The following is a 25170-nucleotide window of genomic DNA, read 5'->3' as shown; positions in this document are numbered from 1 at the left end:
ATAAGGAAAATTTCAATAATCATGATAATAAAATTTATATTTATCGAAAAATCTCTATCCAAAATTGTAAGTCTAATCAGTAACTAAAAATTAAACAACTTTCAAAGTAGAGAAACATCTTAAGATTCAAAAGCACATATATAATAGTATTACCAAAGAATGCCCTCCCTGTTGAGTATTTTAGTTTTTTCCAAGTCAAGGTTCCTCCTAGTCTAGAGACCAAGACAGCACAAAGAAGGAAGTATGCTTAAACTACAAGTCAGTTTCCAAACCTTCAGTGCATAACTCCTACATGTTACACTAAACAAAATGTACTGGACACTGCCAAAAAGTTTCAGTTGTATCAATAAAAAAAGTCTTTTGACTTAAAAATGAAATTCAGTGTTATAAATTACACATATATTAACCTTAAAAGAAAAAAATGAACAAATAGATTGAGCTATCACAGTAGAATACAAACATCTGTTGTATATTAACTCATCGGTGAACTATCAATTTGCATGCACAAGAAACTTAAGAAATTTTATTCTACAAGTTCTTCCTGAAAAGAATACTGCTACAATAGAAACTTTTAGGGACAGATAAAACAGACATAATACCATGCCCAATTCCCACCAATCCTGTCACTTGACTACCAAAAACTGGACACCAAGAAAAATCCCTCTCAGTTCTGTATGAGTAGTCAAAGAATATCAAGCAAATGTACTACTCAGATGAAAATTAAAGCTGGTATTTCTTCAAACACTTGTAAGCTTTGGGGGAGAAAAATGGCAGCAGCATTACAGGAACTAAGGAAGCTGTAGCTGCAACAGCTTTCTAGGATTCACAACTCTAGACAAAACACAGTTAATGCAGTGACTCTACTCGCACCCCCACAACAAAGACATCTGGCAAATGTATGGAGACATTTTGGGTTGTCACGACTAGGAGAGAGGAGGTGTGCTACTGGCCTCTAACATATAGAGGCCAGGTACGATACTTTACATCCTATGACACAGGACGTCATCCCACAACAAAGAATCACCTAACCCAAAATGTCATTAGTGCTACTGCTGAGGAACCCCAAATTAAGGTTTCTCTAAGCACAGAACAATCATTCTATGAGGCACAAATTAAAGACAATGAAAATAATCTAGTAGCAGTAATACCAAATTAAAAATTTTATCCATAAAGTTTTCAATGTCAAGTTCTGGATAACATTATTTGCTACAGTGCAAAAAATAAATCTATTTTCTACCTTTATCTCTTTAACATATAAAATCTTTCAGTCCCCTCTCCCCCCTTTTATTGGCAGTTACGAACTACAAAGCTTTAGGTCTTACCCAGCATGAACACCAATGGACACATGGGAAAACTCTGCCAACACTTTTTGGATAGAAAAAGTTAAGCACTTAAATGGCTTAATGACTTCATTACTACCACACTTAAGTATTTAAATCAGTTGACCAATTAAGGAAAAATAAAAGGAAATATAGCTAAGGTTTTTCTCAAATATTACTTAAAACTGAAAAAGTGAAACACATGATTATAGTTCAACACACACATCGACCTACTGACTCATCATTTGCACGTCTAGGAATTTGGCTAAGGAAGTAATAAGTGGGCAAAGATAGAAATCACAGCACTGCTGACAATAGGAAAAGGCTAAAAACCACCTAAGTATCCATGGATAGAGGATTATTTATAAATGAGGGCACATCAAAAAAATAAAAAAGGAAAACCACGCAATTTAACACATATTGATTTCTAAACTGACACAGAAACATTTCCTTGAAATACTACTGAAAAGAAAAGGTTAGAAACAGTAACATAATCCCATTTTTGATGTAAAACATATACATGTGTAGTTTTTATACAAATTTATATACACACAGAAAAAAAAGTATATGTCCCCAAATGTTCCTGGCTCATAGAATTAAAAAACGTTCCCTATTATATTTTAATAACAAATATGCCTCACTTTTGAAATTATGGAGGAAAAAGAAAAGGAACCCCTTCATTTTTGAAAGAAAAAGATGCACACAATTTAAAAACACAACTCTAGGGGCGCCTGGGTGGCTCAGTTGTTAAGTGTCTGCCTTCGGCTCTGGTCATGATCCCAGGATCCTGGGATCAAGCCCCACATCCCGGCTCCCTGCTCAGCAGGAAGCCCCCTGGCTTGTGTTCCCTCTCTTGCTATCTCTCTGTCATATAAATAAATAAAATCTTTAAAAAAAAAATAAGTAAAAATAAAAACACAACTCTGATTTTATTTCCTTTTTAAAGATGGTTTACTAAAAAGACAAAAAATTACTACTTTCACTTCCAACAATATTTCCATCAGATCTTTAATTACTTCCTTCATTTACTCTACACCTCAAGGGAGAAGGAATGATAGCGTATTTTAGAAAGAATAAAGCAGACACACTAGGCTCTTATGTTTTTTCTCTCTGGGAACCTTCACCCACTAAGTGAGAGGCTTGGCCCAATATCTAAGAAAAAGTGATTATTTTTATACCCATTTGCCACTTCCTCCTCCAAACCCCCTAGTATTCCTCTGCAGTTTTGTTCAGGAGGACCACAAGCTGGATGCTATTTTTTTTTTTTAACCTGCAGAGGAAAACCTTTACCTCATTTCTAATTGCTTGCCAGAAGTCACAGTTACAGATATTAAGTAAAATGGAACTAGAACCCAAGTCTTCTGTCTCAAAATATAATAGTTTTAATTTCCTCACTTCAGTACTGTACACATCATTGTTTTCTAAGAATTAAGTACAATTTCACTAATATAAAAAATCAAATGTTCCAAGGAACATATCGTAAACATTCAGTGCTGAAGAACTATGTTACTTTACTATCTGTTTCATCTTAAAATTTCTCCTGTCAAAAAATCAGTATCCCCCGCTGAGACCAAATACATCCCCTACTTAAGTTACAGGAGGAAGATTCAAATGCTTAAGTCCAAGAATTCCCTGAACACATCTTTTAAAATTTTTTCTGAAAATTTCAAACTGTGATAAAGAGCCTAAGAATTCTATAGTGGCATTTAAATTCTATTCTAGGCAAGGGAAGCCACTGGGAATAGAATACCTTTAGTAAAAGCTCCAAATACAAATTTAATTTGAATTAAGAAATAAATGTATGTTACTCATATTGTCCCACTAAGACAAATCTGACCTCAAAAAACATTAAGGTATGCCCAGAGTATGGAGATGTTATCTAGATCTATGATCATGATAAAATCAGTTTCCAGATACAAGGATAAAAAAGTTTCTCACTGATAAACATAAAACACCAACAGACACTTTGATGTCACTATCTGTGTGTGACTATTATTCAATTATTAGATTGAAAGACTCAATGAGTTTTGGAAGGGATATCACTGTCCAGTTTAATAGGACACAATTCAGGAAAGGGGGGAAAACCAAACAATTCCTGTTTTAAAAAAGTCAATCCACAATATGAAATTTTGTTTTCCACCAATTCAACTGCATTATAGCCATTATGAGTAGTGATGAATATATATGTGCACTATTCTTTGTGCACCCTTTTTCTTTTCAGGAAACAAAATGGTGAAGGTTAGGAAGACATATCTAACAAAAGAAACCTATGTTTCTACTATTTTAGTTTACATATGTAAACAGCTATGCATACAGATATAAATATATGAACTATAGGAGTGAATCAAACATCATGTTGTTTTAAAGAAAAAAATTAATACTTACTCCCACTGGCAAACCCACTAGTGGCTGTTGCTTGCATCACCTCCCTTCTGTAATCCCTATCTTTTGGGAAGCTATTAACTGCCATCTTGTTTGCTTCTTTTTGTCTCTGTTCTCTAAAAATAAAACATAGATAATCCCATAAAAATTACATCAAGTACAATGAGTTTACATGTAACACTTCTGGCCAAATGCTCAACAAAATGGTATATGGAAAATAAAAGAACTGAACACAGCCATAATATCAACTGGTGTCGGAGATGAGATAACGCTAACAGAACAGTAATGTTTCTCAATGATGGTAGTATTACAGCAACTATTTATAATGTCATTAACACTACAGCCAAACTCTCCAATATTAATTCTACATATATGAAGGAAACATATTATTGTACTTTAAGAATTATGAAGATTTCTATTACAAATTATAAGTGAATGCATTAAGTATAGGTTGATATAAAATCTTAAATATACTGATGGTTTACAAGGTCCTTGTGGACAGCTGCTTCTCTGTCCAAGTTTTTTTTTTTTTTAAGTTTCTTTTTTGTTTTTTGTTTTTTAAAGAGAAATTACAGAAAACACAATGGGCCAACTACAATTAAAGAAGGGAATGATGAGTTTCACTCTAAGAAACCTACACTCAGAATGTTCTAAAGATGTAAAGCTGTAAAATCAAGAGTAAGAAATATTTTTCAGTGAGTAAGAGCAAATACCTTTCAAGCCACTCTTTTGGTTTTTCCCATTGTGAAACTTCTGTTCGACAATTGTAGTAGTATTTTTTCCCAGAAGAGCTAATATGCTCAGACCAGTCATCTGCAGAATCATAAGGCTTAAAAATACATTTTTAAAAATTAGAAAATATTTTAATACTATTTAATCATTTGATATGAAACATCAAGAACGTCAATGGTTTTCAAAGCATATACAAGGGAAAAGGGAAAAGACCATGAAATAAAAGCATCCACATCTAGAATGTAATTATCTGTGTATATGTATCTTAAGACACCTTAGTCTATGAACACCTTAAAAAGTAACAATGGAAAATCCTGCAAAATATGAAATTAAAGAGATTAATAGACATTAGTTTATTAGGCACAAAATGAGAAATGCAAAATTAACATCTTGACTTTAGAAAAGCATTACCAAAGTTCCCCATTATTATAATTTTATTTGCTGAAATCCAGTCACATGGGGGGGAGGGCAGTTTAAAAAACCCACAGTCAACTGACTGATTTGATGATATGACGGCACATCAGTTCTAAACTCATTATGCACAATAGTACTCACATATACTATTAACAGAGAATAATCTGCCTGTATTTACTGTTAGTGAAAAAAAAAAACCACATTTAATAAAACATAAACACAAAGCTAATTATTATCTGTTTCACTGTCAAAATCCATGAGATGTGGTGTTAGCTAAACCTTGTCTCACATAATATATGGGTCAGCAGCATCACTCATTTCCCTGTAACAAAACCAGCCTTTCAAAAACTCTCAGATACATTCTCTTTAGGTATTTTATAAGTACTGTAAAATTATAAAGAAATTAGAAAAATCTGAAAGGAGGCCCAATTTCCGTGGTACTGATATAAAAAGTGTAAAGTTTAAGTGCACTGGGCCCAGGAAATCTGGTAGAATCCCAAGTACACTTGAGATGAATTTCTTGACTATTTTGTCAAAGGAGCTTGAAACGATGTTATACTTTGCTGGTCTACACTTCTGAGTTCACCAGTGTACAGTGACACAATTTTAAAGCCTGAGGAAAGAAACAAATGCTCATGCCCTGCTGACTCAGCTTTAATTTTACCAACTAGGAAACAAGCCTAGAGAATGTACAAGTTGTCTATAGGTCACAAAACTAACTGGTGATAGAAGAAAGGATCAAAACCTAGGTTTCAGGATGCCCATTATTTCCAACAAATCAACACCCAATTCTCAAAGTGCTGCAGTAATTTTGAAGGTACATGAAAAAATATTGCAGATTCTGCCACATTTATGCTCTTGGGATTATGCCTCAAAATAACGAAGCGAATGGCAAGCAGCCCTGTGCCTCCAAAACTCTCATACCAGGGGGAAGTTAATTCTCAACCCTCATTTTCAGAAGTAGGCTACAACCACAACCAAGTTGCAGAAATCCAATCACAGAAGGCCAAATTCAAAAAGTTCTCTTTCACCACTCATCACTCCTCGTGCCTAAATTATTATACAAACTGAACACTTCTATGGATATCTGGAAGATTTGGTTTCCTTGGGAAGTGGTTATATGGGATTGATTACTAGTTTGACCTGAAGAAGTAGATTAAGATTTGAGGCAGGTGGACAGAGGACATCAGAGTATGGCAGAGTGGTCTACACATCAGTGCTCTTCAAAGTGATGGTTTTGTGAATTGGTCTGAAGAAGGTAAGGAGCAGGCATCAAAATATATATTGACATACTCTTTCCCTCGTCAAGAGTCTCACTTTAAGAAAAAAAAAATCCAGCTCAAGTAAACAGTATACTATTTAACGACAGTTAATTTACATCCTGGCATAACCTCCATGACAGTTAAAAGTTCACAGACCAGAACCTTGAAGAGTCTGAGTCTATTAACACTGCTCTGATTGTGCCCACCCAATCTTAGATTAGTACAAGTTAATGTCTTACTTAACAAAATGTGTTTCAGGGTACAACATTACAATAACACAGCAGTAACTTTAGCTTATTCTCTCACCCCACTTCCATACTCAAAAAAAGGTTAAGGGGGCGGGGAACCCTTTTAGTAATGAGGAATTTTTAAAATGCTGACGTGCAACAGGTGTTACTGCTTTTCTTCATTATATATTTTCAACTTTATTGAAGTATAACTGACAAAACTGGAAGATACTTAGTGTATGCTGTGATGATTTGACACTGTAAAGGATTAGGCCTATCTGGTTCATTAACACATCCATCACCTCACAGATTTTGTGAAAACATTTAAGTCTTCACTCTCAGCCAGTTTCAATTACACAATATAGTGTTATCAACTATGATCACCATATTAAACATTAGATCTTAAGTTATTAAATTTGATTAAAAAAAAAAAGAGTATCTACAACTAAGAACTAAACCCCAAAAAGGCCTGCAAACACTTCAAATATTCTGAATTAGGCTTGATGTACTTGCCAACACAAGCACTAAGGCAGCAGTTTTCCCAGTGCTGTCCAGGAACCCTTGAAGGACCCCAAAAATCATTTCAAAAGATCAAAACTATTTTCATAATAATACTAAAATGATTTTCTTTTTTTTCCTCATTCTATCACAAGAACAGAGTGGAATTTCCCCAGATGCTGTGGAAGGAGATTTGTTGTAACGAAAGACTGAATGCAGAGCACATGTGAAGTTCTAGGTATCTCCTATTAAGACAGGCATTAAAGAGATACTATTCGTTTTACAAATAGTTATTTTTCATAAAAACATTATATATGCTAACATGTAAAGGGTTTACAATCAACTGAGTTTAAAACTATCTTTCACGTTTTTTTAATAAAGATTCTGAGTAAGCGAGACAGTGAGAGCACGAGCACCCACACACCCACAAGCAAGGGGGAGGGGCAGAGGGAGAAGCAGGCTTCCCGCTTAGCAGTGAGCACGACGTGGGGCTCCATCCCAGGACCCTGGGATCCCGACCTGAGCCGAAGGCAGACACTTAACCAACTGAGCCACCTATGCGGCCCTCATATTTACCAAGTTTTAATTTTTAAATATGGTAAATATTGATAAAAAATAAACAAAAGCTCTCAATTTTCATGAATGTAGACAGAGGTCTTGAGATCAAAAAGTATGAAAATGACTGCTCTGAAAGAACAGTACTAAACAGTTATGGAGGCACCCATCTGCTCTCCCTCAATTCAAAATGTCTTTTAAGTGTGCTTTTCTTAAAAAGGATATCCCTTTCTGCTCTCTCTCTTAAAATACAGAATCCTACTACTTCCCCAAATGAAACGATGGAAAACAAATGGTTAATCCTGGAATTAACTTACAAATTTTTAATAAGGAGCCGTTCACTGAATAACATCAACATCAAAGACGGCATTTACTATAATAAAGAATTTCATGGAGTCCTAAGAGTTCTCTGATAAATTTCTAATTTTTTAAAATTAAGTAGAGTATCTTCAGGCAAAGACTGGTTACAGAAAATAAACTTGAGAGCCTCAAGCTGAAAAGCTCCAAAAAAGGCAGAAGATAATTTACATGATAACAAGTGGAGCTGGAATATAAATGCAAAGTCACCTGTGACTGAATGTAAAGTATTTCCCAGCAAATCAAGATTGGTGGATACGTAGAAGATATCAATTATGTGTTTAAATGGGAATACTTTTTTTTCTAAATGAAGCAGTTCAGAGGCCTCTTAAAAATCACAAATAAGCATAACTAATCTAAAACAAGCTACACGAGGTCTGTAAGTTCCTATTATGATTTAGATTAGGAAGGAGGAGGCATTCAAAAAGCTTTTCCTAAATAGTTATCATGGGCTAGGCTCTGTGTTAAACCACAATAAATGTTCATCACAGGACTTAGGGAACTACATGTGAATATCTTAATCTAATACTGAAAAAATAAGGCAACTTCAACTCGACTATCAACAGTTGATAAATATAAATCACCCATACAACCATATGTCTGTGTAGATAACTAGATAATATTGTTACTGATTTTCAAAGACAGATTTAAAGCCTGAAAACTTCAGAGAAAAAAGAACTACTTTTTAAATTTTGTTTTACTTACTACTCAAAAAATTCCATTAGAAGTGATTTACAGACAAAAAGTAAGTTTATAAGTAACCTGCAGAAAGGTTCAAAAGCTAACTTCTCAGGTAAGATTAAATTTGTAGTTTATAAATAATATATGTGTCATGCCCACTGGGCATATTATAATAAAAAAGACTACTTGGAGATTAATTATATACCTATAGTTGAAATTTACAGAAAGGGAAATCCTGATTCTTAAAACATGTAACACTTAATCCATTCAGGTAACAGTCTTCAGCTTCCACCCACAAAATGAAATCCTCTGACCCCATTTATGATTTGGGTCGATCAAGCTTATCTGCCCATTATTTCTTTCTGATTTCACGTTTAATCCACGTCTTAGAAATCAAAACAACCAGACTTAGTTTTCCCTGAATTAAGATTTTTAAGCCAAAACAATGTCCACATGGCCTGCCACTGTAACTATCAGCAGACAAATACCAAATTGGAATTGTCAGTGATAAATGGAACTTTAGTATTTGTTACTTTGTAAATTAATGGGGCCACCTACCACAAAAACAGATTCATTCTAAAATCCTGACGATACACCTTATTGGAAATAACTCATCACAAGTAGTTTGATGGTAACACCTGTTAAGGTTTACCAAGCTGTTGTCTCAGCCTCAACACCACCACCACCCCCTTCTATACTGTTCTGTGATGCTAGGGCAAATTACATTGTTTAGTCAGCAGGCTACCTGTTAGATTCTGCCAATAGTAGGCACCGAAGTTAAGACTGAAAGGCACGAGAAGCCTAACAGCCACAGCTGTCTCCAATTTCCAGCTCTCTGCCATATGCCCCAAACCAGAACTAGCTTCATCATACCACTCACACGTACTATCACCAGTTCTGTAGAGCTCCTCCTCTAAGCTATTAGGTTCTAATAACCACAACCTCTTCCTATTGTACTCCAGCCCTAAGGGTGAATACTATATACTCTATGTGTATTACCTTGGTGTTCCTTTTTGTTTTTTTTCAGTCCTCAGTAACATGCAGTATCTGCTTAGCCAATCCTGTACATAAAATTCTCTGTACTATCAAATTTTCTGAGCTAAAATAACTAGCATGTTTTGTTTTCCTACCTAGACCCTGACTGATACAATATTTAAAACTATTCTAAATTCATTTTTATGAAAATGCTATCATTTATGTCTTGATTTTCTTTGGAAATGTACTATCCACACGGCTTCAATAAGGGCTAAGAAATGATCAATCCCAAGGACCTTTCAATGTTGATTAAGGTATGATGATCACCCAAATATCCAAGGCAAAAACTGTTGGATTCAACCTACACTTCTATAGCCTTCTAGCTGTTCTTTCCTTCTTATATTTTCTATACTACCTGATGAATTTTTTAAATTCCAACTATGAGGTTCCTTCACCAATTATATCCTTCAATAGTTCTGCACTCCCTTTATATAAAATTCATATTCCTTGGTAAGATACACAATTTTTGTGATCTAGCTCCCACTTATCTCTGTAACCTGAGCTCTTGCCATTCTTTCACACTTTCAAAATCGTTGCAGTTCTCCAAATATACTATGTTATTTCACACTTCTATGTCTTTGTAGATGCTATTCCCTTTGCATACCACACAAATTCCAGACCTCTTCAACTAGCTGTTATATTCAACCCGCTGGGGAGTGTTACTTGTACTTTAATACTTTCCTCTCATCCAAGCTTGGAGTTCCCCTTTTGAATGTTCCCAAAGCAACTTTAACATGCACTGTTTTATTAACTGTTTACTCTGCAGTCTTCACCCCAAGTCCAAAAGTTCCTTTAAGATGGGCCACATTTTCTTAGTACTATATATCTACAACCTAGCATATGCTTGGCAAACTGAAAACTTATTAAACTTTTGTTGAATGAATGTATTAAAACTTCCATTTGAACCCTGACTTTAAAAAAATCCCAGCTGAGTTACTTCAGTTTAGAAATACCTAAAATTCCTGACTTTCATTGCCTTGAGGACAAGAATCTTTACATCACGAGTGTTTAGCAGGGTGTGTAATACACAGCAGATGTCTGAATATATGTTTTAAGAAGTGTATATATTACAGAGTAAGAAAAAGCTCAAGGTAAACCACTTTAAGTAACTACAGAAGTTTCATAATCTATAGTTCTTTGTATCTCAGACATTGCAATGGTAAAATTTTGCTCTGTATAGGAAAAGTGATGAAATAATACCAAATTGTATTTCCTGACTATTCTCAGTTCTACTAAGAAGGTCAGCTCATTACTTCAAATACATGTAAAAAAGGTCAACTTTTGATTTAACAAGACTTGGTGCAGGAGTTTTGGGGGGTTTTTGGGGGGGGGGTAATACACACACACACACACACACACACACGCACACGAACCCCCCCAAACCAAAATTGGGCATGTTTATATACTTACTGTATCTGAAGTTTTGCTTGGATTATTGCTTGGATTAGAAGAATGTGAATTTGAACTATGAAGAGCACTGTGGTTGTGTGAATTTTCTTGTGGAGAGTAACTGGTCCCTTAAAAGAATAAAGACCAAAGTGAATTATAAGTTGTATTTCATGTTTAATTTCAACTGGTTTCTATCATACTATAGATCATTGTATATCCCTAAATCATCATTTTACATAAGCATCTGGAATATGTACATATTCATACTTCTTACACATAAAGTATTTGTAAGGCTACTAAAGATGTGGCTTAAAGAGCATATAGCTTACATGGCTGATAGCCTATGGAAAAATGTTATATATAATTAGATGAGCAAAACCTCATTAATATCATTTCTAGCAACTTTTAAAAAATTTTTTTTTAGATTTTATTTATTTATTTGAGAGAGAGAGACAGAGATAGAGAGAGCACAAGTGGGGAGGAGAGGGAGAAGCAGGCTCCCCGCAGAGCAAGGAGCCAGATGCAGGACTCGATACCAAGACCCTGGGATCAACACCTGAGCCAAAGGCAGACGCTTAACCGACTGAGCCACCCAGGCGCCCCCCCTTTTTTAAAAGAGGTTTATTAGGGAAAGACAGAAACACAACATAAAGAAAAAAGGCACAAAAATTCAGTGATACAGAACTAAAAGTTATAAATACCCAGTATGTTTTTGCAATTATTTTTCAATTTCTTAAATAGCCTCTGCAACTTGGTTTTAAATAGTTTTGCCAATTTTTCAACTAAAACAGTATTAAGAAGGTTAAACCTTAGGGAAGGTACTCTCTTTCAAGATGATGATGATGATATCAAGTCTCCTAATAACAGGACCAACTCTAAGAATTGCTTAAAAGTAATTCATGAGTTCTATAAATAATCCACACATCTCAAAGACCATCAGGTATGATAGTATTTACTGTCTTAAGAAAAGCCAAGGTATAAAAACACAGACTTGCAAAAACACTGATTAAAGATACAAAAAGGTTCACCATAAAAGTCTAATTGCTATTACAATTTCTAATTGTATTTCAATTTCATTACTTTTTTTCCCAGCAACAACGTACCATAATTCAACTTAAAACAAACTACACTGGCAATGGTATGAAGGCTACACTATAATGAACAAAAAGTGGTATGAGTAATATATATGGTTGAGTGGTCTAGCAATTAGTCACCAGTTAGAACCAGAGTTGTTTCAAGTGGGAATCATTAAGAATTAACTATTTCAATCAGCAAGGGAAACTAAGTAGATAAGAAAAGTGAACTGGGACAGACAGAGGATGACTATAAAGTTTCAGACATCCAAGTGGAAATGTCAGCAGACCTACGGAGCACTAGGAATTCAGAAGTGATCTGGAAGTCTCCTCCATTAAAACTGAAAGGCAGGGGACTTTGCCTTGCATAGTATCAAAAAGCACTCCGAGCTTGGAATGAAGTTAAGACTATGGCAAGAGAAAAGGCAATGGCCAATATCTAACCTTGGATTAAGGGCCAGTTTATAAGGGAAGCTAGAAGCAGATTCAAAGACCCAAAAACACTAGTGATGTGACAAAAGACAGTAGAGGGTTACTGAAGAACGTGGCACCATGTAGGTGGTATAACAGAGGAAATTTCTCAACCAGGCTACTGCTTGATGACTTCTTCATCTACTTGTTTTTAATTTTATCTTGCTGTATGGCATGTGTTTATATAAAACACCCTAAACTTTAATACAGCAGGCAAAATATTCTTCAGTAAACATTGTAAGAATAAACGCAATCAAAAAGAAATGAGTCAAGATAAACTCAGTGGGCAGAAAGTTAACACAGCTGGCCTAAGACCTCAATCCTTAGAAAGGCCCGCTTACACAGTTGGCCCTTGGCTGACATGTGGGAACCTAGATTTCTGGAGCGTTCCCTTAAGAGCTAACAGTTGCTCACTGTGCCTAAGATGTTTGTGCATACAATATGGTTTATGCTTAATATATGCTTTCCTATTGGGAATCCAGATTTTTGGTATATGCTAGGTAGAGGTGCCTATGTAACAAACGAAATCCAATAAAAATTTGGGGAACTAAATCTCTAATAAGCCTCCTTGATATGGTCAACATTTCACAAATATGGTCACAATTCATTGCTGAAGGAATGAAGTATGTCTTCTGTGACTCTACTGGGAGAAGACTCTTGGAAGCCTGCATCTGGTTTCCTCCAGGCTTTGGTCTGCATACCTTTTCCCTTAGCTGACTCCACTTTGTATCTTTTCACAGTAAGAAGCCATAGCCATGATAATGACTATACACTGGGTCCTGTGACCCTCTTAGAGAATCACCAAACCCCAACAAACTCATTTACAAAGAAAAATTAATACTCCCAAGTTTTTAAGAAAATCTTAAACCTATGCCAAAATTTGCACTTTTCAGATGTAATTCATTTAAAAAAAAAATCAGTTTACAGGACAATACAGATAAGAAACTGAGTAATATAAACAAAGAATGTCATATTTATCCATCCCTAGGAGAGTTGAGATTCCCACTGAAATTTCCATAAATATGTCGGCAATAATGAAGAAAAGCCCAATTCTATAGACTGAAATGAATCCTAGAATAATCCTTTAAGAAGCCTGGGTTAGATGCCTTGACATTTATTTGCATATATTCTTAAGCAAGATGACCTACACTTAGACTATGAAACAAAAGTGCCACATTAAAGATTTGTTAAAAGACACGAGAAGTGAAGTACTCTATAAACATAAGGTACATTTGGAATGAGGTCTACTGATCTCTTATGAGGTTAAGATCCAGGAATCTACTCTACTCTACTCTAGTGTTATCTTACTATCAATGAAAATTCAAAAAGTGACAAGTACCCAATTAGTTAAGCTCTTACCTCTGAAGAAACAGTGAATATTCCATCAGTCTGACAGATGGTATGAGATAGCTTTTAGGCCTAGGATATGTTTTTTCAGAGGGCATAACATACTGAAAAAAATGTAAGTACTGAGGCACTCTAGCCTAAGACTTTAGAGACAAGAGAAAACTCAATCAGCTGTTAAGAGCGAAGACATTTTCAGAGACAGAAGCTTTTTGAATAGGGATTATAGAGTCTACATCCTGTGAAATAGATTTATCTATAGACCACTTAACAAAACTAACAACTGAAACTTAAAAAAGAAGTGAGAAGCAAGATTAAGATACAGATTATTTTAGTAAGGGACTAAGAATAAACTGACGTTCTTAAATAGGATCCAAAACCAAGTAAAAGAGGTTTTAAAGAAAGCATGGTATGGTATGGTAGCCAATAAATCTTTAGATTCCAGCCAGAAGGATGTGCTTGAGAACTGAACACAGGGCAGATTAGCCCCTAAATAACATGATCATACTAAGTTATAGCTAACTCTCCTTAATAAAAGCTACAATTTGTATTATCTTCCAAAGTATTTTTGGGAGGTATCTCACTTGAACCTTTAATTCTTCCATGTAGTTCTTTCCAAACTGAAGTTAACAAACAAGTTGAAAAGCAAAGTGATTATACACACCCTACCCAGCACCAGATTAATGATGATGGTGGTTAGGATTTTCCAGAGCTACATTTTCCATACCTAATATACAAAGTGCTACAACACAAAATTTCTTTGAAATCTCCTTTTTATCTCAAAAATTCACATGAGTTTTTATTTCCTACCCTAAAATGAGTCTGTATGTTTCAGGATAAGAACACAAGTTTTTTTTATTTTTTGTTTTTATTAACAGTATGATGTAGAGTCTAAGACTCAGAGAAAGAACAAGTGATCTGTGGATGCCAATATATCCAAAGAAGAGTAGAGCCATGCATAAAACTTGAACTCAGAATTTTAATACTAAATCAGTGATTATTCAAGTGCACAAAGGAAGATAACATATATGCTGTAAGAGATAGTCTCATGGATGCTATCTGGCCCAAGAAAGTAATGGGAGCAAAAGCTGTTTATATGGTCTGGTGCCCTTTATGCTCTCTGCATATTACCAAAATAGGGGCTCATACTTACAAAAAAAAAAAAAATCTCTTTGAGGAAAGTAGTATTTATGGATTAAGTGGGAGACAACTGACTTTAAATGACAGGACTAATGAAGCAAGTCTTAAAGATTTCTAAGGAAAGGATACTTCTGAGAATTACTTGGATTTGGGGCGGGGAAGGTGGAATAAAGGGGTTATATGTTTATGCTTGGGCAAAGTTCTCTCATCCAGTGCTTAACCAAAGGCAGATATAAAACGGAGATGCTTTAACTTGATTGGATGCTAATGTCAGACTAGAATCCAAGGATCAGCAAATTACAATCTGCTGGAAGCATGTTTTCATTAATAAAGTTTTATCAAAACATAGCAACAGCCAATCATTTAAGTATTACCTATGGCTACTTTTTTCTTTTAATTGTGACAGTGACTGTGGGACCCACGAGACTAAAATATTATCCAGCCTTTTAAGAAAAACTTTGCTGATTCCTGGATTAGACATTAATCTAAAATAAGCAATTAATTTAATGTAATGCAATATACGGACCTCCCTGACAGAATCTTCAATATTTAAAAAGCAAAATAATCCCTATTTGGCATCCTCTGTAACTTCAGAAGCTAGATCTTAAAGGGTGAGAAGGCTAGAACCTCCAGACTGAGAAAGATGGAGCCCTAGGAGAGTACTCTGTGAAATGGGTCAAAAAATGTAGCAAAATGCACCTGATTCAGCTAGAAATTAAGCAATAACACTGCACTTCCATTTAGAAAAAGGAACTTGGATATTAGAGGGAAAACAAAAAGAATATACACTTCTATATGAGCAAACAAAGATGGGAAACACAACCAGCTTTTCAAAAAGTGAAACAACAGTTTTCATTCTATTCAGGGATAAATATTATGGCATTTGTGTCCTTATTCAGAACGTAACAACCACTAGAATTCACTACCAGATCCTCAGACTTAGAAATTAAGTCTTAATGCCATCTACAAATCACTGAAAAGAATGGGTAAGGCATACCTAGAATACTAAATGAAAGATTTCAAGGACACCTACCACTCTAAATGCTATTCAAACTAATAAAAGCTGACAGTAGGTATGACTGAATAAAGGTCCACAGTGGATCTCAAACTTCAGTTTATTAAAAAAAAAAAATGTAGATTTCAAGGCTGCATCTCACAGAGATTCTGATTCACAGTATATGGGATGGAACCCCCCAGGATGTAAATTTTTAATAACATGGTTTTGATGTGGTCAGTATCTGGGCCACACTTCATTTTAAATGCTCTACTCCTTCCACTGTCTTTGGTCTCCCTCTCATCAGTCCAAAACAAGAGACCACAAAGAGTTAAAAACAAGGAGATTTTACAAAAAAAGCCATCTATAATGAGTATTTTTACCATAACATGATAAATGTTTTCCTGACAAACCTTGAATTCTGCAAAATCAGACTAAAAGTAAGTCTTATGGGAAAAATAGAGTAGGAGCAAACCACTCAAAATTACGCAACTCTTTATTATAACCAACAGCACAAGGCAAGCAGCTCAGCATGGTTATAGATTGTTTCAGGGGATATTAAAAATGCAAAAAAAACCCACATTTGGGTAGAAATGAGGCTTGCTGGGGCTGAGAACATAGAAGTGAAGCTCTGAGCATTGAGGCTACAGTTAAAATGGACAGAGAAGAAAGCGCAACTTGCCACAGACATAGAGCCATGCAAGGCTGGGGGAGCAGACTTGAATTTTCTTTAGGGGTCTTGCCTGTGCAGCAGCTTTTTCCTTTCTATTGGAAGGTTATAACCCTAGCTCCTGCTATTCTGATTCTCCTTGCCTAGGAAAAAAAATTTCACATATGAAGCAATACAGCTTCAGTTTATTAATGTCATTCTCCAATTTACTAATTGCGTATGAGCTAAATGGTGGTGGAAAAGCAAAATGTAGCTAACCAGACTATGTCTCCTGGTAAGGGTAGAAATGATTCAGATATGTCAACCACAGGCTTGCATTTAACAGTGCCCTATAGTTGAGTTACTCTCTCTAGATTGGTGTTATCCAAGTGATAGCCCGCTCTAAATTGAAATTTGCTGCATGTGTAAAACACACACTAGATTCAAAGATTGAATACAAAAAGAATGTAAAATAGCACATTAATATTTTTATATTGATTACATGATGAACTATTTTCGATATATTATTATTAAAATTAAAATTAACTCCAGATGTTAGCTAGTAGAAAATTTAAAATTGCATACATGGATCACTGGACAGCACTACTCTAGATGAAGGTGTCCATTGACAATTAGTGGAAGGGGGCCAGAGATGCCTATAATGCAGAGGACATTTCTCAAAGACCTATCCCATCTAAAAAATCAGCTTCTAAATTAGCTGAGCCCAGAACCTGCTTAACACAATATGCTACATTTTCTAGGGAACATTAACTGCTGTGCAAATTGTACTGCAGAGTACTTAGTTTTGTTTCAAACTTTTACCAAGATGTTCACCACTTGGAAAAATTTCATCATCAACAATTATGCTATATACATCTGCACTTCTATCTATCATGAAGAAATAATACCAAGGAGATTCCTTTGTTAAGAGAGTAAGGACCAAAAATTATTAAACTAGGAGAGATAAAGGAAAGATGCAGCTTTCACTGAATTTCTTTAATAAAGCTTGTTTTAAAAACAGTACTGCTGGGGCGCCTGGATGGCTCATTTGGTTGTGTCTCACTGTGATTTCAGCTCAGGTCATATCTCAAGCCCCACGTCTGGCTCAGTGCTCAGCAAGGTGTGTGCTTGAGATTCTCCCCCTCTGCCCCCCAAACCCCTCCCCCCAGCTCACATAAGCACACCTTCTCTCAATAAATCTTTAAAAAACTAAAAAATAACAATACTGCTATCCTTTACATTTACCCCAAATGAATATGCTACGTATCTTTTTGCACAGTGATACAAACTACTTTGTGCAAAGTATGTGTTACATATTTACATCCAAAGGAACTACTCACATCTTTCCTACTCTTCCACGTGTAGGTAACATATATTATTTGTTTATCTAAAGCCTAGAAATGGAATTTTACAAAATACTTTTAAGGGATGGTGCACATGCAAAAGAATAAAGTTGAGTTGGACCTTTCCTCACACTATACACAAAAACTACTATAAAATGAATCACACCCAAATATAAGAGCTGAAACTAAAACTCTTATAAAGAAAACATAGGCTTATTTCATCACCAAATTTCAAGTGAAAAAAGAAAAAATATAAATTAAGACTTTGTCAAAATTTAAAGCTTTTGTGCTTCAAAGGATACCATCAAGAAAGTGAGAAGTCAATCCACGGAATAGGGAAACATATTTGCAAATCCTATGCAAAAGACTTTTATCTAGTTCTAGTAGGAACCCTTACAACTCAATAAAGAATAAATAATACACTTTTAAAATGACTGAAATATAACAAACATCTCTTCAAAGAAGACATACAAATGACCAAAAAGCACATGGAATGATGCTCATCAACGTTAGTCATTAGGGAAATGCCAATCAAAGCTGCAATGAGAAACCACTCACATCCATTAGGATAGCTATAGTCAAAAAGACAAGCGTTGAGGAGGATGCAGAGAAACTGAAACCCTCATACACGCTGCTGTTGCGAATATAAAATACTCAGCTGCTTTGGGAAATAGTATGGCATTTCCTTAAAAGGTTAAACACAGATTTATCATATGACCCAGTAATTCTAGGTATATATCCAAGAGCAGTGAAAACATGTGTCCACACATGTTCATAGCACATTATTCTTAACAGCCAGAAGTTGGAAACAAACTAAATGTCTAACTGGTTAACAAATAAATATGGATTATTCAAAAATAAAAATGAACAAATACTGCCACAAGATATAACATGGATGAATCCTGAAAATGTTATGCTAAGTCCTATAACTCAGTCACAAAAGACTACATATTGTAGGATTCCACTTATATGAAACAACCACAATACGTAAATCTATAGACAGGAGTTTTTCTAAGTCTGGGGGCAAAGTGATAGCCATAGGGTTTCTTTTTGGGTGATGAAATTGTTCTAAAATTAATTGTGGTGATGGCTGCACAACTGGGAATACATTAAAAAACTACTGAATTGCACACTTCAAATTGGTGAACTGTAGGAGGTGAATTACACATCAACAAAACTGTTACCAAAAAAAATTATCTATCATACCTTACGTGTGACTTTGACTTGTATAGCTTAGACAGAGATCCCTAATTCATCATTTCTCAAAACTCTAATCCTATGAGATGCTTTGAACAAAAAAATGTCACACGGCCATCTAAGTCTAGAAAAAGTTATGTATGATATTCTCTTATAGAAAATTTTAAATGTACTTTAAAGGATCTAACAATTACTGAAGTAAAGAAACTTTAACCTGGAAAAAAGAAAGAGAATTAAGTACTGATACATGATACAAAATATATGAACCACAAAAAACACTATATTAAGTCAAAGAGATCAGTCACAAAGAACATATGTAATCCATTTATATGAAATATCCAAAACAGCAAACTCTTATCAAGATAGAAAGCAGATCAATGGTTGGGGACCAGGCAGGAAGAAGAAATGGGGAGTGACTACTAATAGGCTTTCGGTGGGGTGGTGGTGGTGGTAATTGTGTGGTATGTGAATTATACCTCTATTTTTAAAAACAGATATGTGAAATGAGAACCACTCAGTTAATGAAAAGAGCACTCAGTCAGGTGATTTGGGCTTCAGTCCAGATTTTACCTCTGCCTTACTAAATAAAAGTGAGGAGGTCACCTAACTTCTATGGTTATCTTCACTGTCAAGTAAGATACTGGTTGGACAGTGTGTAGAATTACTTCCATTTGTTTAGAAAAATTATCAACATGGGACTCTTGACTCTTAGTGATCTCAAGCATTTGATTCAGTACCACAAAGAACAAAAAGTTGGCATTACAGGGCTATGTAGAATTAATCTTGGATTAAGGATCTCCTCATTCTTACTGACTCCAGTTGAAATTCACTGGGTTCACCATAATACTCTCAATGCTCTCCCACCTTCATTCTTGTCTTTGTTTCAAAACAGTCTTCACAGAGCAGTCAAAGTAATCTTTCAAGCCTGCATCTCTGAGCACAACATGTGTCTTGAATTTTAGTGGGTACAGAGGGAAGACATTCAACTTCATGGTCCTACTTACCCTCCCAGCCTCATTCTGCAGCACCCACCACACCTTGCTCACTACACCTTAGCTATCCTGGCCACTTTCAGTTCTTTGAATACATGCCCAGTTCTTTCCTATCCTAGATCCTTCACACATCCTTTATCTTCACCTCTATCTCCCATTCTTCCTCTGCCTATTTCTTGGTCATCCTTTGTTCTCAGCTTAAATGCCACATCCTTAGAAATGCCCTTCCTGATCTTCCAATCTACAACAAGTGCCCTACCATAATACACATCTCTCCTTAACAGCTATTTTTATGCAGTGTAATTAGATTACATCTCACATTATTCTGTTTCCTTGTTTTTGTATTAACTTTGGGGCTAGTCAAAGTAAGGAAAGCACTCCTTTGAAAGAAAAAGTTAACATGAAAAAAATAAGTTTTAAGAAAATATATCAAATTATAATAAGATTCTGAAAGGGTGGATAGGCAATAATGAAGTTGCAAACCGAGTATTACACCCTTTCCCAAGCTGATGCCTTTAGAGAGCCGTACAGCAAACAAGGAGAAAGAGAGGCAGGTCCTGTCATGCCTATATGTCTCTCCAAGTAATTTTACCTCCGGACTGTAATCAACTGAGCAAGACAATTTCAACTTTGGAAGCCTCATGGTACCCCTCAAACTAAAAACGGGTGAAAAATGAAGACAAAGGCATCTTCAGGTATGTGCTATGCTCTCATATGTTTCACACACTTACAATTCTCAGTTATATTAAGATAATAAAGAAAATTACAAAGATCATCTAAAGAAAAGAGATTTAACTGGGTACAATGAAGTGAAGAATAAACTTCAATCAAGAAAAACGACAGGAGAAATGGTTTAAGAATAGGAAGGCACAGGGTGATAAGGGTTCAGAGGGCAAGGAGTAAAATAAGTCTGACAGGAACACAAAGTTCCTATAGATGAGATAAAAGGGGTGTAAAGCTAAACATAAGCCAAAGACTACTAAACGGGCTTGGAAGCCAAGCTAAGAAAAAAACAGATTTTATCTTTTGGACAAAAAACTCTCTAAATAAACAATTAAGAACTGTTTTTGCTTTTGTTTGCTTTTGAGTATTTTGGGTTTTTTCGATGCTTCTGAACAGTACTGGGTGCATCATGAAAAAAGGAGACTTTAAAGTGTGTATCTTTACCCCGCAACAGCTCCCTGCTCAGCGGGGAGTCTGCTTCTCCCTCTCCCACTCCCCCTGCTTATGTTCCCTCTCTCGCCGTGTCTCTGTCAAATAAATAAATAAAATCTTTAAAAATACATAGTGTGTATCTTTAAGGGGGAAAAAAGTACGCATCTTTAAGGATGACACGAAGACTAAAGAAAATTTTTTCAAGGAAATGTCTGTCTAGTATTTTCCACCAATTCCGCCACAGAATTCTTTCCTTACATGGCTGGCTGCTCATTCTGCAGGTGTCAATTCACAAGTTACCCTCTAAAACAGCTTTTCACCGACCACCTCCTACCACGTGCCATTACCATTTCAAAACACTATTTTCTTTATGGCACAAGTTACAATTATAAAATAATCCTGTCTGCCTATTCCATATTGTCCATCTCCTCTACTAGGGAGAGAAAAACTCCCTGAACACAGGGACTTTGCCTGTCATGTCCTGGCTATAATCCCTGTAATTACAACAGTGCTTGGGTCTGTCAGAAGACTAAAATAAAACAAATGCATGAATGGAAGCCCAATACTTAAAACAGGAGCCACTCTCACTGCAATAAGGGTAATGGGGGATTGAGGATCAACATGCTCAGTTCCATTCTTGGAACCTCTAGCCTCCATATAGCATCATTTAAAAAGGAATGATATCATCTCTACCAATTAGCTGTCAAAAAGCTGGGTAGTAGTAACAAATCCTATGTTACATGCAGGTATATAAACTTCACCTGTTAAATGTAACTAATATTAACACAGCAAAAAAGTGTTAAGAAGACATTACCTGTTAACACCCACTGACTTTATTACTAATACATATTAGTAAAAAAAAAATTACTCTCCTCCCTTCTTTTACCTGTACCCATTAATATAAATTGGAAAAATGCTTTTCCCAAAATCATGAGGTATTAGAAGGAAAAGGGCAGCATATTACAGCAGTTACCTCAAAGAAAACATGGGGTTTTCCCTTATTTTTTTCAATATTTTTAATACTTTTTAAATTTTTAGTATTTTAAATACTGCTCCTGTTTGTGTCTTATTAGAGACGCATGCACACAACAGCATTTATCCAAAAACTCCCATCTGTCTCTGCTGCTTAGTCATCCTGCTTTTGTGTTGAGACAGTCAGGGCTGCAGTTTTGGATACAGCTACTGGTTAACATTAGACACTCTGTGTCTAGGTGTTCTAACTGTGAAATGATTGTCTATTAAAGGGAAAAGTAAACATTGCCACATTGTCTAAGTCAATTTTATACACATCAAGCAGCAGATGCAAATGTTGCTTACTATGAGGTATTTTAAAAATTAGAAACAGAAGCTCAGCAATTAGAGAAGCTCGACAGATCACATTTGCTGATAATGTTTAACCGACATATCAATTTTACGGCAACATTCTTTGGACAAATACTACATACATATCTCTTCACTCTCCCTTCAATCCCATCTTTCCATTTCTCACCACTTTCCCTGTCCAATCACAGCCCTAGCCAGACTTAGATTATATAGGTTTATTTAAGAATTGTTTCAAACTTTCAAGGAAAAAGTAATTCCTGTAATGTATCTGTTCCAGAAACAGACTCAATCCTAAAAGAAACAACTACAAAATTCTGACAAAGATAACAAGAACCACAGGTCAATACAGAATTAAGAGAATTCACAACTATATATACACCTCAGGAGAGGAATGTGCTAAAGTTGAATACTGAAAGACTTGCATGAATATAAATCTTGAATGTTATTTTTTTTTTTTAAGATTTATTTTAGAAATAAAGAGGGGTGTGTCTGCCTTCGGCTCAGGTCATGATCTCAGGGTCCTGGGATAGAGCCCCATGTTCAGCTCTCTGCTCAGTGAAGAGCCTTCTCTTCCCTCTCCTTCTGCCCCTCCCCCTGCTTGTGGTCACTCTCTCAAATAAATGAGAGAGAGAGAGAGAGAAGAGAAAGAGCATGCACATGAGTGGAGGGAGGGAGCCCAATGTGGGGCTCCCTCTCACAACCCTGAGATCTTGACCAGAGCCAAAATCAAGAGTTGGAAGCTTAACTGACTGAGCCACCCAGGCACCCCTTGAATGCTAATTTTAAAAAACAGATATTGAGAAAGCATTTGATAAAATTTAAGCAGACTTTTAACAAATTACCAACTAACTGCAGTAATGAGTAGATGTTTCCTTAATACGAAAAAGAGAAATTTCAAAAAGGGATGATCTTTACATAGTGATTATTTATCACCAAGTAATACCAAGAACATCCCCAATCAAGTCTTTTTTTTTTTTTAATACCACTTTTTTGGAAATTGCCATTGGAAATTGCAGTAACTTATCTGACTTTCTAAAATAAAGAAAAAGTATTAATATTATACTCAGAATCTAGAAAAATATCAGGAAAACTCTATGCTCAGGCTTTTTTCCTACACGTACCTTTAATATCCAAAATAGAATCATACTACTTTAATGTGTAGATTTTCCTACTTAATATCCCGGAACATTTTCACTCATCAATAAAAGTCGTTCTACTACATCATCATTTTTAATGGCAACATTATACTCCACATTGCATGCATATACCACAATATGTAAATCTGAGAAACATTTATGTTCTCAATTTATCTAGGTGTTGGAATTCCCAACCCATACAAAAATGGAGTCAGCAGTATCTAACACTGAAAAGAACCACGGAAGAGTCATGTTAAGAGACTACTTCCGAACTAATTTTAAAAGCCTGTAATTCAATGATTCAAATGATATACTCCAACAATTAAATGATTCACACAGTACAATTTGGTAATAAAAATTACATTAAAAGCAGGCTTCCAGAAAGATGACAGCATGAGCATGTTTCTGTCTTTGCCTTCTATAAAACCTATCAAAATTAGGGGGAAAAAAAGAATATTTAATCAAATCCAACTATGGAATAGTTACAACCCAATAAACTCGTACTGACAAATGGTTTCAAGAGAAAATTAAAATTCATACTCAGTACAGGAAAATTACTAAAGACCAACACCCAATTCCTCTAAAGTCTGTCAGGATACATATTTTAAAAACTATGGCAGGGGTGCCTGGGTGGCTCAGTTGTTAAGCGTTTGCCTTTGGCTCAGGTCATGATCCCAGGGTCCTGGGATGGAGCCCCGCATCAGGCTCCCTACTCAGCAGGAAAGCCTGCTTCTCCCTCTCCCACTCCTCCTGCTTGTGCCCCTGTTCTATCTCTCTCTGTCAAATAAATAAATAAAATCTTAAAAAGGGGGGGGGCACCTGGGTGGCTCAGTTGGTTAAGCGCTGCCTTCGGCTCAGGTCGTGATCCTAGGGTCCTGGGATCAAGCCCCACATTGGGCTCCTTGCTCAGCAGGGAGCTTATTTCTCCCCTGCTTGCCATTCCCCCGCTTGTGCTTGCTCTCTCTCTCTGGTTCTCTCTGTGTCAAATAAGTAAATAAAATCTTAAAAAAGATTTAAAACTATGGCAGGCAGAAGAGCTGGGAGAGAAAGGTCGCTTGGCCCATTAAGTTGACTTTTTGGCTCAATTAAGCAGAGAACTACCTGAAACGGGGGAGGGAGGGCCCTGCCATTCTAAATCTTTGCCTGGACCCTGAGAGTGAGCTCTGAGAAGAGAGTTAATCACGTAAGGTGTGAGTTCAGAAAAAAAAACAGAATGAATGAACTGCTCTTTCCCATATTATCACTCCTCCCAAGAGACACCTCCCATACCTTTCTCTGATCTCTAGGCAGATAATAAGCAACCATCTTTTAAGGACACAATTAATGTAGTGTCAGGAGAATAAGAAACAGAATCAAAGAGAACTGAATCACTTTACACATATACATACACACATGCACATGTATATATTCAAATTCACTCAACACAAGTACATACACAGAAACCACCCTACACAGCCTGTGCAGAGACCAAAGTGATAGTATATTAACATTAATATGGCGAA

General features: G+C 35.7%; 1 protein-coding gene across 8 annotated transcripts in view; it reads right to left on the bottom strand.

Moving 5' to 3' along the window:
- WAC (WW domain containing adaptor with coiled-coil) overlaps positions 1-25170 on the bottom strand; it is an 86590-nt gene that overhangs the window by 27370 nt on the left and 34050 nt on the right. For all 8 annotated transcript variants that reach the window (XM_078075310.1, XM_036099652.2, XM_078075309.1 and 5 more), the window contains exons 4-6: positions 10873-10979; positions 4415-4530; positions 3705-3817 (exon numbers count right to left, since the gene is read on the bottom strand). In XM_078075310.1, the coding sequence (XP_077931436.1) occupies positions 3705-3817; positions 4415-4530; positions 10873-10979 (336 nt within the window). The remainder of the gene's footprint in view (positions 1-3704; positions 3818-4414; positions 4531-10872; positions 10980-25170) is intronic.

The sequence above is a fragment of the Halichoerus grypus genome, chromosome 6 (genome assembly GCF_964656455.1).
Source record: "Halichoerus grypus chromosome 6, mHalGry1.hap1.1, whole genome shotgun sequence".
Lineage (NCBI taxonomy): Eukaryota > Metazoa > Chordata > Mammalia > Carnivora > Phocidae > Halichoerus > Halichoerus grypus.
The sequence above is the reverse complement of the archived record's forward strand: the minus strand, read 5'-3'. Positions and strand labels throughout refer to the sequence as shown.